Source organism: Sphaeramia orbicularis, chromosome 6 (genome assembly GCF_902148855.1).
Source record: "Sphaeramia orbicularis chromosome 6, fSphaOr1.1, whole genome shotgun sequence".
In the NCBI taxonomy this organism is placed as follows: Eukaryota; Metazoa; Chordata; class Actinopteri; order Kurtiformes; family Apogonidae; genus Sphaeramia; species Sphaeramia orbicularis.
In genome coordinates, this window is record NC_043962.1 from 31,036,028 (window position 1) to 31,050,590 (window position 14,563).

Below are 14,563 nucleotides of genomic sequence, written 5' to 3' on the forward strand. Positions count from 1 at the left end.
CTGACCAAGGCCTTAGTATGAATGATTTAAAACACTCTATCAGACATAGACTGGGTGAGAGACGGTAATATGAGACTTACAAGCTGCTACTAAAGTTCATAAAGAGCGCAGTGTCCAAACAAAGACATCTTCTTTATTGGACTTTGGTGTATTTATTGGCTCTTTTTCTCCTAGTCTACTGTGTAAATGTTGCTTGTCTTGGGTTGTGATTGTAGCTATACATTCTGTACCCAGTAATAACAGGCTCAGTGATGTTATTCACCCTTACCGCCTGCCATAAGTGTTCATAATGACCATATGAATGTCCGCTATTGGATGGAGTGCTGGCCAGATTGTTTGGGCTATCTGGAAGGAGTGACATGCATCGCTGCCCAGCCGGAGGTTTTAGAGGTGGAGTGAGTGTGTGTGATGTTGATTCCCACTCCAGCAAGCATTCCAGGCTTTTCTCGGGACAGGCGCATTAGAATAAGTCATTCCATTGTTAATTTAAATGCTTAATACATCACTCTAAGGTAACAGAGTGATGTGAGCAGCAGAGGGAAAGAGTATGAGAGAGAGCCACAGAGATGCCAAGGGGTGTTTCTTTAATATCAAATGAAATTGAATCCTGCATTACCTCACTTGTGCCGTTTCTCAAGCAGCTCCAAGGCTATTAATGGAAAGCTGTAACAGGATTGGTTCAGTCTTTCAGTTCTTTAATTTCACTGCAGCTCCCAGATGTTAGGTCTTTGTCTCATTGCTGATCCCTGGCTGATCTATGGTGTTGTCTTTATCCTGCCTCCAGTCCATTGTGGCTCTGTGTTGTGTTATTGGGTCAGGTGAATCTATCAAGGACGGAGAGTTGGGCAGTTCACACACCAGGGGGATAATTACAGGGTGATTGGTGTCCTCACGCTCTCTGCTCTCACTATCTTTGTCTCTTCTCTGTTAGCCTTGCCCTTACATAAACGCACACGGCATGTCTGCAATTGGAAGTCAACCAAAAAGCCGCTTAGTCCCGGGATCCCGGCCCTCTTACCTGTTTCGTTCTCCAGGGCCCTGTTTTAACCAGCTGTGTTTGTTTCATCGGTAACATGTGCACCATTGTTTACAGATGTTTTTGGACTTATTTACACCAGCGGATTGACTAGAACACAAGAGACTGCAGACTTTAATTCTCCACCAAATCTACTGCTATTATTAACCTAACCTTCTCCCATAGATAATTCATCACAGTTACCTTCCAATCTCAGCCCAGAATCTCTTGTCTACATTTTCTTTCTGGGTCATAATGACACATTCTTGTGAGTTTCTGTTCATTCTTTAAAGGGACACTAATTGAACGATTCACCATGAAAAGTCATTTATGGGTTTTAACCCTTAAAGGAGTAGTTTAACATTTTGGGAAATCCACTTTTTTCTTTTATATAAGTGATTATAAGTTGGATAATGACAAATTGATGTGTTAAATGTGAAGCTACAGACAGAGGACCATTAGTTCAGCACAAATACTAGACTCATTCCTCACCTTTCACTGCTTTTATGTCCCACTCTTTCTGATCAACCACAAGACTGGATTTATAATTTTCAAAAGCAAAAAATAATATTTTTGACTCCCTTTCACTGTGTCACTTCAAAAGATAATTTTCCAAGTCACATAAGTGAACCAAGATATAAATTACAAAAAAAAGTGGCATCTTTTCAACTTTTTCATCCACAACCTGCTTAGAGTCACTAAAGAGTCCTCTCCAGCTATCAGAATGACCAAACTTCTGGTGATTTTCACCTCTTTCATCATGTCTTCTTTTTTCTTTAAGAGCAAGGTGAAATGTGCCAAGGTGATGGCCATGTTAGTATTGTTGACATACTATATGGTGCAAAACCATAGTTGCAGTTCATTGAGTGCTTTCAGACAAACCTTTAGAGTGGCCCTCTGAAAGAGATGACACTCAACCCAACAATTATCTTTCACTACAAATCTCTTTTTTTGTTGAAAAACAAAAAAGTATTTTGGTCTCTATGCTTCTACTAAAACTAAAATAAAGCACCCTAAAACTCAGGCCTCTAAGAGCTGTTGGCAAAATAAAATTAATTTTCAAAAAGTGCTCTTCCTCTATCAGTCTATACCTTTTTTTTCTTTTTTAAAATTTAATTTTACTGATTTTATATCTAATATTATCTAATGTATATCTGGGTTTAAATAAAGGTTCATAGTAATAAAAGGCAATCACTAACTTCTTTCTATCTTTATGACACTGTTGCCCATAAAGTTGGAATTTTTTTTTTGTTTTCAGACACAATCTTCTTTTTATTCTTATTAATAGGCATTAATACATCGTTAATCACCTTTGGCCTGATACAGTGATTACATACTGTGTCCCAGTCAAACTCTATCTATTAAATATAAATCACATTGTCACAATCATTTCAGGAAAAGAGGTAAAAATATTATATTCCAACTTTATGTGAAAACAGTTTGACAATCTGTGACTTTCTTGACTTGCAAAATTATTTTTTAAATTGACAAACAACGCATATGTCACAATCAAAAGGAATCAAAAACTAATTTGTCTTTATTGAATATAGTTTTTCCAAAATAGTGGCACATCAGAGGTATAAGACTCTCTGTATATGTCATTTTCAGAGGTTTTTCCAGCACATTTTTTAGGATGCATGAGCTTTTAAAAGTTTTTCACCTTGAAACTGCAGGTTTTTTGGAGGGAGGTGGTCCTTGTATTTGTTTGTTAGACAAGGTTTTCTCCCATGCTGTCCCTGGTGCTGACAAGTATGTTGCACACTCTCCCACTTGCATGTGATGTTGATGGAAATCCATGGTCCTCTGTTAACACACACACACACACACAAACACACAAACACACACGCAGGGACAACCCCAGCTATTTGCACTTCCTGACTTTGAAAGCTGTCATCGGGCTGTTTCAGGACTCTGGACAGTTCCCCCACAGAGACCTGCAGAGTGTTCAAACCGGAGGCTCTCACCTCAGTCCAAAGTCTGACAGGGGACAACAAGTCTGAGTCAAACACTAAGATTTGCCACTTGCATATCATGATCACGTGTATGCGTGTGTGCGTATGTATGTGTGTGTGTGTGTGTGTGTGTGTGTGTGTGAGGGTGTGTGTATGTGTGTGTGTGTGTGTGTGTGTGTGTGTGTGTGTGTGTGTGTGTGTGTGTGAGGGTGTGTGTGTGTGTGTGTGTGTGTGTGTGTGTGTGTGTGTGTGTGTGCGTGCGTGCGTGTGTGTGTGTGTGTGTGCAGAAGAGTCCACCCAGCCCTACCCCCATACACGCATATCATCCACCCAGAGCCATTCTATCTGTATGGAAATTTGGGCTCCACAGCTGGAATCCCACAAAGCACTGTCATCTACTAATAGTTATTATCTCTTTGGCCTGCTCCCTCACAAAACCCTGCAATACAAGCACATCGCATCTTTATGGTAATGCCCTACAATACAGCCCCAAGCTATGGTGCATAGACCTTTGTTATCATTACGATAATTCCCATTCTCAGTTGACTCCTCATTACACCATTGAAACTGCTTGGGGTTGGATAAAGACAAATTCCTGCATCTTTCTTTATTACACTGTAGCACACAGTGTTGAAATGCAAAACTTAGGCTCCCTAAATACTCTGTAAATATAGAGTGGCAGTCAAAATAATGACATTTCAGCATAATTGTTGTTGTTATGAATTAGTGGTGAGACATGAAAGCTGTTAAAATTATGCTTAATTGAGCTCAGTGGATGTTATTGTGTATTGAGTTTTGGTGTACCCATAACGTACCAAGCATATTTTCCCAAATAATGCTTTTAAGCTAAATGTTATTTAAAACAAAATAAATTAGAAATGTTGCTACAAGGCCCATATAGAGAGATGACAAAATGAGTAATGAACATTTCTATTTTGTGCGTATTAAAAATTTTATCCAATTTACAACTTGATAATTTTACATGTAATTCTCCAAACATTGGCTATAGTGTGAAATGCATATATTTGCACTTGGATTAAAGTACTGTTGAAGTTAATAATGTATTTTTCAGAGGAATTTTTGTCGGTTTCATCATAAAATAAGTAATTTGGCTATTTAATGTCATTCTGTGGTATACAGTGTATTGATATCAAAAAATAATTATATTTAAGCTACCAATGCATATTTCTGACAGAAAATTATTGTCACCATTATCTTCTTTTCCTATGGGTATAGTGTCCCTGGTGAAAAGGACGTACTTTTTCAATGTTTTGTAAATGAGTTTTCTACAAGTGATTCAACATAAGAGCTGGTGATGTACTTTGCATTTATGCCACATGAGCTAAGGGTCAGTTCTACATAAGAAGAAAACACAGTTATGCATGAAGCTCTCTGTGGCTGCTTGTCTTCTTGCGTCTCACCATGAATGCCCACACAAGGCCTCTGGATTGCACAAAAAAAAAAAAGTAATTGCGGAGTGATTGGCACAGCTTGTCCCAAGCAGCCTGTGTCCCACTCTTGAAGGCTCTCCTTAGAGCACCTTCATTGTCACACAGCCTTTTAGCACCTTTGTTCCATCTTTCCCCTAGGACCTCCCAGCTCACCATTGGCAGATGAGTCCCTGTCTGTGACAAAAGGGTCCCTGCGCTTAGCCTCATTTGATGCAGTGATGAACTCCCCCAACCCCACCCACCCCTCCTTTTACTCACACTCACTCCCTCACACACAAGCTCGGCACACCACCTCCTGCGAGAAGAAATGTTCCGTTTAGCGGTGGAGGATGTGGGGGTCAGGACCCAGGGGTGGGCTTTTAGGAGACAAATAAACATCAGAGCAGGAGAGGAGTGATGTCTTGTTTACACATTAGCCACCATTTAGCAAGTCTCACTGTTTTCACTGTGTCTTTGCGGTGGCCTCTCGAGCAGCTGATCTTTCTCTTTTGTTGTCTTTCCAGCTCAGAATCCATTTAGGATCAACGCTGGGTTTAACAGTGAATGATCTGAAAGGTCTAACTTGATGTCGGTTAGGATCTGTGGTGCTACAAATAAGTCAGATAAAATAAGTTATGTATCATTCTGAAGTTTCAGTGAATGACTGAGACTCACCCAGTCCCAGACAGCATACAAAAAACATCCAGAATAATTAGCCAGCAGCATTTCCTCCAATGATTTCCATTAGCAGCATCTCTAAATAATGTCCCTCTCACTATACCCTTCCACTGTTAATTTTTGTGATACCCAGTCAGGCAAACACACACACACACACACACACACACACACTCCCACAAACTGCATCTTTCTAATACCATCTAATGAGGTGATGACCAACCACTTGTTATAATTGCTTCAGTCTCCTTTTAATTTTCAAGCTTATTAATCATATGTAGAGTTATTTAAGAATGCATAAATTAATCTTAGATTAAAAAGCCTATCAAAGCCTCAAAACAATTAAAGAGTAAGGTAAGATTTCCCCTGGGCTGGCACTTTTATTTTAATAGAGTGTTCAGGTGATTATCATACTTTGATGCAGCACTGTGATTAATGCAGACACACTTTTAAATGAGCTGCTCTTTCTTGCACAAAAAGGTAAAATAAGCATGAGCTTATGTCCTCACTGACTTTTGGGTACTTTTCTCATTGGATTTTGTGGATTTGAATGAAACTACTCCATGTGATGAAAATATGAACTTAAACCAAATCCACAGTACTAGGATTCAACTGTAAGATCTGCAAGAAAGATGCCTGCTGAAAAGCTGAACAAGCATTTAGTCCATCTGAGTTGGATTTGTTTACAATGTCAGTACAACTTTGGATTGATCTGACGCCAGCAATGACTATTAATTAAGGAGGTTTATGTTGATGCCACACAGTCGACATTTAACAGGCTATACTCGTTCAGGGATCAATAGATAAGCAGATGGAGGAGATTGAGAGACTGGGCTGAACAGGCTTTACCTGATTTGAATTTTGCTCAATTTAACGTGAACATTCTCCTTGAGTTGAAGCGTCTGTTGCAGTTTAGGATTGATTCTGCATGTTTATAACATTAGTCTCACTCACACAACCCGTGTAGACTGGTGAATTAATTTAATGGAAGTGAATGGTTGTTTGATCTTAAGATTGTAAAATAATTATCATCATAGTTTACAGTTGTAGCCACTTGGGAGTGTTGGATTGTTTTTAATTTGCTTTTTTATGTGACTGTGGAAATAAATTTTAATTAAAAATTTCAAAGTCCGCTTTTAGGTAGTTCATTTATTATTATTATTATTATTATTATTATTATTATTATTATTATTATTATTATTATTATTATTATTATTATTTCGCCAATCCTGTTGTGTTGATATTTAAAATAATGTATACTAATGACAAATTGTCATCATTTCCGCTATGTTCTGTTCCAACTGAAGTCAACAGGACCAACAGGAACGTGTCCTATTACCTTCATTAATATTACATCAGTACCTGGTGCCGTGCGCGTGCCACATGAAAACGATTAACCCAAACCTTTATTGACTATAAAAATAAATAAATTAAATTTAAAAAAAAAAAAAAAAAGTTAAATGTCCATCGCTTAGGGCGCACGGCTGCTGGCAATGTTCACCTTCCGGATCGTTTTCTTTCAGCATGAGGGGGAAAAAAATAAATAAGCGCAGATCAGAGAGCTGACCTTTCGAGCAGCTGGTTATTGTCAAAACGCATGTAAGCGATGTGTAGCTTGTAAACTGTGAATCCGTGGGAACCCAACACATGATGAAGGCCTGCGCGCCGTATTCATCACCGGGCCCTGACTCCACGCATACAACAATGTGTCGGGGGTCCCTGCTGCTTTTAGCGGAATGCCAAATCCCACTGCAGCCTCCTCCGTGCATGATGTCAACAATACTGCATTTTTTTTTATTCAGCAGGATGGAGCAAAAGAATTAATTAAATACATTATAATAGAGATAATTGGATATATATGCATGATTCATAAAATATTAGTGAATATATATTTAAACATATAGAGTATAATAAATAAAATATTTAGTTGCTGCTTTTTAATAATAATAATAATAATAATAATAATAATAATAATAATAATAATAATAATAATAAGTCCACCTTCTTTTTTATTTATATCTGTAGACCTGTAGGCTATAGGCTGCTGTAAGAGCAAACACTCAAATCAAACCATCTTTATTGGTCGTGAATCCATAGTTAATAGAGACTGCCTGAGTGGGAGTGCCTTGCCATAAGTTTTGCCGTCACCTGATTACTGTGGGTGTCATAGAGGGGGCTGTACTCCAGTCTGCCTGCCATGTGGACACTGCTGCTGTTGGCGCAACACAAACAGCCGAGCACAGAGAGAGGAGGGCAGTGAGCAGGAGGGAGGCGGTGCTGCACGGACAACTGCGTCCCACTCCTGAAGCACAAACATCTCCACGGCATCCAGTACGCACCACACTTCTTCTCCTTCTCCTTCTCCTTCTTCTTCTTCTTCTTGTTATCGCTCCATCCATCCACTTGATCACAGCTTTCTCATTCACGACAAGGAGGAGCTGCGCGGACATAGAGGTGAGTTTAAGACACTTCGGCAGTATTTTACAACGCGTGTTTTATGCTGGATTTTCCGTGACTTTAGTCCGTCTTCTATATCCACTTTTAGGCCCAGTCTATTTTAATAATCCGTGGAAATTAACTGTCCGCTCATCTCTTTAACCTGTACGTTTTTACGATATGAAAGGCTGAAGTAGTAGGCAAATACAATTATTTTCAATGTGTAGCTTCTGTAGGATATTTACCCATTAACATTAGATTAGCTGTCATGAACATAATACTTAATTATTTCTAATGATCAGTCCATAAGAAAGCACTGGTCACTTTATTTATTACAGAATTCATACACAAGTGTCATTGTCCCATTTTGAGATGCCCTACTAAACTGTTTTTGGAAATATCAAATGCTGTATTATAGGTTCTTGTGAATCTCCCAGTTGTTATGATGATTATTGTTATGATAATGACCAAAATTCTTAATGTCACACGTCGTCTCTACAGCTTCCAGGCCTCCAAGGATGGACTCGATACCTGCGGGGCGAGATTCCAGCTCCTCGCCAAGCTCCAAACAAGAACTTTCCTACCCCAGCAACAACCTAAAGCCCAACCAGGTCGGAGAGACGGTGCTGTACGGAATACCCATCGTGTCTTTGGTAATAGATGGCCAAGAGAGACTTTGTCTTGCACAGATATCAAACACCCTGTTGAAGAATTACAGCTATAACGAAATACATAACCGACGTGTGGCGCTTGGGATCACCTGCGTCCAGTGCACCCCTGTCCAGCTGGAGATCCTGCGGAGAGCCGGGGCCATGCCAATCTCCTCCAGGCGCTGTGGGATGATAACTAAACGCGAGGCCGAAAGACTTTGTAAGTCATTTCTAGGAGCTCATTCACCTCCTAAGCTTCCAGAAAATTTTGCCTTTGACGTGTCCCACGAATGCGCCTGGGGAAGTCGAGGCAGCTTCATCCCGGCCAGATACAACAGCTCCAGGGCCAAGTGCATCAAGTGCTCCTATTGCAACATGTATTTTTCCCCAAATAAATTCATATTTCATTCTCATCGCACGCCCGACTCGAAGTACACGCAGCCAGACGCGGCTAATTTCAATTCCTGGAGACGACACCTCAAACTGACAGATAAAAGCAGCCAGACAGACGTATTGCACGCATGGGAAGACGTGAAGGCCATGTTCAACGGGGGCAGCCGTAAGAGGACGTTGCCGGGTAGTGGGCCAGACTCCAGCTCTGCACTCAAATCACACGGACCCAGCCTTCCCCGATCCTCACCCGAGATACCTGCAAAAATCCTCAACTGCGACGACAACCGGGGAGGCATGACCAGCACGCGCAGCTACCCGGTCATCCCCGTGCCCAGTAAAGGCTTCGGGATGCTGCAAAAGATCCCACCACCGCTTTTCCCTCATCCGTATGGCTTCCCAGCCTTCGGCCTGTGCCAGAAAAAAGATGATGGTATGATGGGGGAGCAGAGCAAAGCCGGCCTCCCGGGTGTCCTGTGGCCTGGTACCAAGGACAGCGCCTACCACTCCTTCCCCATGTTCTGGCCCGCGGCAGGTGCGCTCCCCATGCCTCCGTACCCCCAGACTCAGCACAAACCCGCACCTGAGCTCCTGTGTCCCCCCAGACAGACTGACATAGACATCTCAGAGCACAGTGACCGGAGCACCAACACATCAAAAGACAGCATGGTTGAAAACGACCGATGCTCCAGCACCCAGTCCACGCGTAATGAAGATGACAAGTCTGGAGACGAGGCCAGGCCGCTGGAGGGGATGACCCTTGCGCCCCGGAAAATCAGCTACGTGTCCGCATTCAGGCCTGTTATTAAAGACGCTGACTGTATCGCCAAGCTGTACGGCAACAGAGGCGCATACAATGGGTGTCGCACCGGTTATTTATCACCTGATTTTTTAAGTGAGAGCTCAAGCTACCGGTCCGTGTCTCCTTGCGTGGACAGTGAGGGTGAACCGGACGTGGATGTGGAGACAAATAAAACACCAGAGGACGAGGACTCCCGGCCTCTGTCCTCTGTGTGTCCTCGGACTCCTCCCGGCCTACTTCATAGTGTTTCACCAAACGATTCAGACTCCAAGGGCATGCAGGAAAGCAGTGTGGCTGATTCCCAGAAAATGAGCTTACACGTGGCCCAGTCCTCTGAAAGAGAAATGCAGAGCAAGCACTTATCAGAGACCCACATAGCTGCTTCTTTTACTGAAGTGAGTGGTTTTAAGTGAAAAACACAGACAATAAAACAAGCTGTAAATTCACCTGTTTGTATACTGAAGCAGATAAATCTCTGTGTTCTTGTGCTAAAAAAAGAAAAATGGTTTCATGTTCAGTGTAAAAGCACTAACAATCACAGCGTCATTTAGACAAATTATCCTGTAATAAAAATATATACACACCCAGTTAGACTATTTATTATTATTTGTTTTATTTTTAATGATCGCAGTTTTATTTTTTATTTTTTTTCCCCACCTCTTGTAATTTTGAGAGCTCAATTCTTTCTTCTTTAGGTTTACACACCGGAGAGGGGTGAGCTGCAACAAAGGAGCAGTCCGTATCAGTTCAGACCTGCGAATTACCAGACTGGAGTACTTATATCAAATGGTTAGAGCCTTTTCTGCTTCTTCATTTTTTTTAAATTTATTTTTTAACAAAAGACAAAACTATTTCGCTTTATAAAAAAATCGACAAAGGGGAAAAAATTACATCGCTTTATTTTCTTTTAAGATGAAAGTGCAAGTAAAGAAGAGCCGTCTTCCACAGTGGAGGAGATTGAAACGAAATCTTTTAATGAACAAAGCAACGAGGTGAACCAGCGAGAGCAGGACGAGGGTAAGTTAAGGGCAATAAATAGTGTGGGTTTTCTTAGTGTTTAATTTTAAAATCTCTGACGAAAAAGGTGTGGGTTAATATTTTACAAATAGTGGAATATGATTTATTTTTTGTGCTTAGGCGAAGACGCAACAAGAGCTGTGCCAACACAAAGAGACATAGAAAGTCTGGCAAAAGGTAAGACGGTCTGTACTGTCAGAATAATTAGAAGAAATTGTATTATTATTATTATTATTATTATTATTATTATTATTATTATTATTATATTTAAGATAATGAAGCTGCCTCCAGGTGTAATTCTAATACAAGCCATTACAATTTTACAAACCGAGCTAATTTTAATTTCCCTCCCCTCCTTCATCTCAGTGGACTCTGAAGGCCTTGGGGCCAAAGCATACACTGCAAACCAAACAATATTTCTGAGTTGCATCTATACCTTTAATTAAGTTTGCTGAGGTTTAAATCATACCTCAGTGAACTGAGACAAAATGAGACACTATACCATTTCTGCTGTTGCTATATTTGCCTTAAGGGAGATTCTTTGGGTTTTTACCAGAAAAAGAGGGGAGGTGAACATCTTTGACTTCAGGCCCAAATTATGATGATGTCCTTATCAGTGTGATTTTGAATAGAAAGTCATGTCTGAATGGGGCCGAGGTGTTGTTTTTTCTGCATTGATGTCTTCTATTTCTGTGTGATTTGTAGAGGAGTTACAGAAGCAGCTGTTAGAGCAAGTGGAGCTGAGGAAAAAGCTGGAACGTGAATTCCAAAATCTGAAAGGTAAGTCAAATACTGCAACAGTGCTTTATCACCGTGTTGAATTTTTTGTGATTTCATGCCAAGAGTCTCAAAAGACTTTGTGGTGCATGTGAAGTGTTCCTCTTTCTGCCATGTTTGTGATTCAAGTCAAAACATGACCCAAGCCATGACCAAATCCACCTTAACAGTAGCATGCATGCTCTCTCTGCTGAGCACAGATCTGTTAAAGGGCACTATTCTTTCAGAAATGCTAAGTGGTTCAGGGACACACTCCCCTGGGAAGAGGTGTTTTCAAAACCCCTTTTAACACTGATTTGAGAGGATTTTGATTTGAACTTTTCATCCAGTAACATTTATGCATCTAAAATAGATGTCTAATGGGATACAAATGGAATTACAGACATTATTTAACAGATAAACCTCTGACTGTGTGCAGATAGTTTTTTTTCAATGGAATCTGATGCTAAAGAAATTCCAAAGAGGGCAATGTAAAAAAAATATGTCAAGAACATATTTTAAAAGAGCAGATGAAGATTTTTTTTTTTTTTTTTTTGCAAATTAAAATGTCAGCGTTAATGTTAAGTTGTTTTACCTGCAACATGTAAAGACACATGTAGTAAAAATATCTGGATTTATATACAGAAACCTTTTGAAATGCATAATATAAAGAATATGAAATGTAGACTAAATGTGTTTATGGCTTAAGAGCCATGACATCAAACAGAGTGATTGAGCACACTATTTAAATAACAGGTGAATTTCTCAGTAAAACACCATTCAGGGCTGAAGAATTTACTCGTGCTAATGTCTCACTCACAAAATAATTGCTTGTGAACTCCTGCTCTGAGCCCACACATTGTTTTGTTCGACATCAGATATTTTTTTATATTTAATTAGAGAATACACATAAATCTGAACTGTTTATGCACCAAAAAGAGAAACCACAGTTCCATTTTTTTGTGTTTTTGTTGTTACATTCCTTAAAATACCAGTGGCAAAAGTTAGACACCTCTTAACTGATTCTTGGTGATGCATCGTTATAAAAATAAATGTTGGAGAAGAATGTTCCCATCATTGCATTCTGATTTTCTGTCTAGTCTTGATAAACACAAACTGTAACATATTAATGATGCATAACCAGTCTGTTTCTTTGTTTTAGTTCAGATTTCTATTCCACTATCCGCTCAGTTATGGTGTGCTGTTTCAAGGACTGATCAAAAAATTAAATACTTTCCTAAAAAAATAAAGTAAACACACACTGATAAAAATTTTTGATTGAAATTTTAACTTTTTCATCAAATGTAGTTTAAGGTTAAACTAAACAATATTTAATACTTCTGCATTTTTTTTATCTTTATAATTCACATTGTTGTACTGCATCCACTGTGCAAATTAGCTGTTCTGTAAAAAGCAACATATATAGACGTACAGCACAAGAGCATATAATAATGTAAAAAATAAAATAAAATAAAAAATCCACACTTGTAAAGCATTCATTTTATTATTAGTAAACATTATAACAAGATATTATAAGCTCATCATAACATGCTGGTTTGTCGCGTTAGTTTGAGAACAGCGCCCTCAAGAGAGAGAAAAAGGGTTATCAATGTTATCGCTCTATTGATCTGCAAAAAGAAGACAACGTTCATCCAATCAAACTTGTTTTTTTTTTTTTTTTTGGTTTTTTTTTCATTATTTGTTTCTATTATTGTACAGGGAAAACAGTGGCTACCTTAACCGTTCTATGATTTTACATTCATTTTTATTGAGGCTACATCAGAGACTGTGGTGTGTTTTCTGCAAACTCACACATCAGTGACTCAAATCTATTCCCGTTATTTGTTCTTCAGATAACTTTCAAGATCAAATGAAAAGGGAACTTTCCTACAGGGAGGAGATGGTTCAGCAGCTCCATATCGTCAGAGGTGAGAAAAATAAAGCAAAGGAAAAGAATACAGCGGCGCAGCGGCGTGTTTTTCAATTTCTGCCGTGGATCTATATAGTGGCATATTTGCGGACTTGATTGATGACAGGCCACGCTCAAAACAACTTTTCATGCAAGTGTGTCTAGTGTATCTGTAGTCTCTATTATTTGGCGTTTGGAGACGTAAAACTGCCTGTGAGATGCACTCGAGTCACTTTGGATCGAACCAGATTTTTCTATTATTTACTGGTGATTTAAGATACTTATCTCCTGTTTTCCGAATGGAAATTAAATAGGCCTATTAAAAATTTCTCAGTCTACAGTATACACCCCTTTTAACAATTTAATAATGAAGTGAATTAAGCTCATTATCACTGTCCGGTTTGCGACTCTATTTCATGGTTTGACAACAACATTTGAACCTTTTTACAGAATAAGGGTGAATTTCAGCCTCATTTTAAAGACAATTATAAATATAACTTTTTAACGTCGATATAGGATGTTTTGGTGAATGTGTTGTTTTTTGTTTTTTTGTTTTTTTTACCAGTTGCCAAAATTTAAAAAAGAAAAGAAAAAGGATTTAACCTGAATTACAGATTGACATGTAATTCCAAACGTGCGCCGTTAAATAAATAGACCTACATTTTGTGTCAATGTCTCTTCGCTCGTACACTATTGATTGTCCTATGTCCTTTTTCATAGAAGCTCACGACGCTTTACACCATTTCTCCTGTAAGATGTTAACTCCACGCCACTGCTCCGGATCCTGCACCTTCAAATCTCCCCTGTTACCACCCTGAGTTACGTTAAAGCACAACTGATGGACAAGGAAACAAAAGACACCTCTACAGCTTCTGCAAATAACCGGAAACCTTAAAGAACTTAACGAGGATTCGAGTTAAAGCTGACTACAACTGTAATTAGGCTACTTGTAATATTTCCAAATGTGTATCTTCACTCTCAGTATTTATCTTACATACGGTGAAATTTGTTTTACTGAAATGATACCATTGATGATATTTATTATTTGTGGCAAAGTGCAATGACAATGTATGTATCTTGTAATAGGTATAGGTTGTTATTTTGTTTTTTCTGTTGTCAATAGCAGCTCGGACTAGCCAATTCATATCATCTCAGTATTGTGAATTAGCCTACTACTTTTCCTGTGTTTTTTTCTTTGCAGTCCAATAGCTTACAGACCTTTGGATGTTATGCACTTTAAATGAGTGATGGAAATTAGCTACAACCAGAAAATAGGCCTACAATATAATTAAAGCGGTCAAACCATGCCTATTTGTTTCTTTTTATGACTTAACAAACACAGAAGTTAGTAGGCTAAATTAGTACACATGCGATCCTGTAAGTAGTGACATATTCTAAGAGTAGTATATTTGTTCATGTAATATTTGTTTTCATCTATAATGAATAAAACATTTTATTAAAAGAAATATGAATTCGTGCCCTTAGTCTTTAACTTAAAGGTAAACATTTCCAAAGAACTTTCCCTTTATGA

General features: G+C 39.0%; 1 protein-coding gene across 4 annotated transcripts in view; it reads left to right on the top strand.

The window, feature by feature from the left end:
• skor1b (SKI family transcriptional corepressor 1b) overlaps positions 1 to 14,485 on the top strand; it is a 46,732-nt gene extending 32,247 nt beyond the window's left edge. For 2 of the 4 annotated variants that reach the window (XM_030137435.1, XM_030137436.1), the window contains 8 exons: positions 7,243 to 7,526; positions 8,010 to 9,745; positions 10,046 to 10,139; positions 10,263 to 10,367; positions 10,488 to 10,544; positions 11,073 to 11,147; positions 12,977 to 13,051; positions 13,753 to 14,485. In XM_030137435.1, coding sequence (XP_029993295.1) covers positions 8,027 to 9,745; positions 10,046 to 10,139; positions 10,263 to 10,367; positions 10,488 to 10,544; positions 11,073 to 11,147; positions 12,977 to 13,051; positions 13,753 to 13,850 — 2,223 coding nt within the window. In that variant the 5' untranslated portion in view covers positions 7,243 to 7,526; positions 8,010 to 8,026 and the 3' untranslated portion in view covers positions 13,851 to 14,485. Of the gene's footprint in view, positions 1 to 7,242; positions 7,527 to 7,920; positions 9,746 to 10,045; positions 10,140 to 10,262; positions 10,368 to 10,487; positions 10,545 to 11,072; positions 11,148 to 12,976; positions 13,052 to 13,752 lie in introns of those variants that run through there. The other 2 variants (XM_030137433.1, XM_030137434.1) reach the window with 2 other exon arrangements.
• The last annotated feature ends 78 nt before the right edge of the window (positions 14,486 to 14,563 follow it).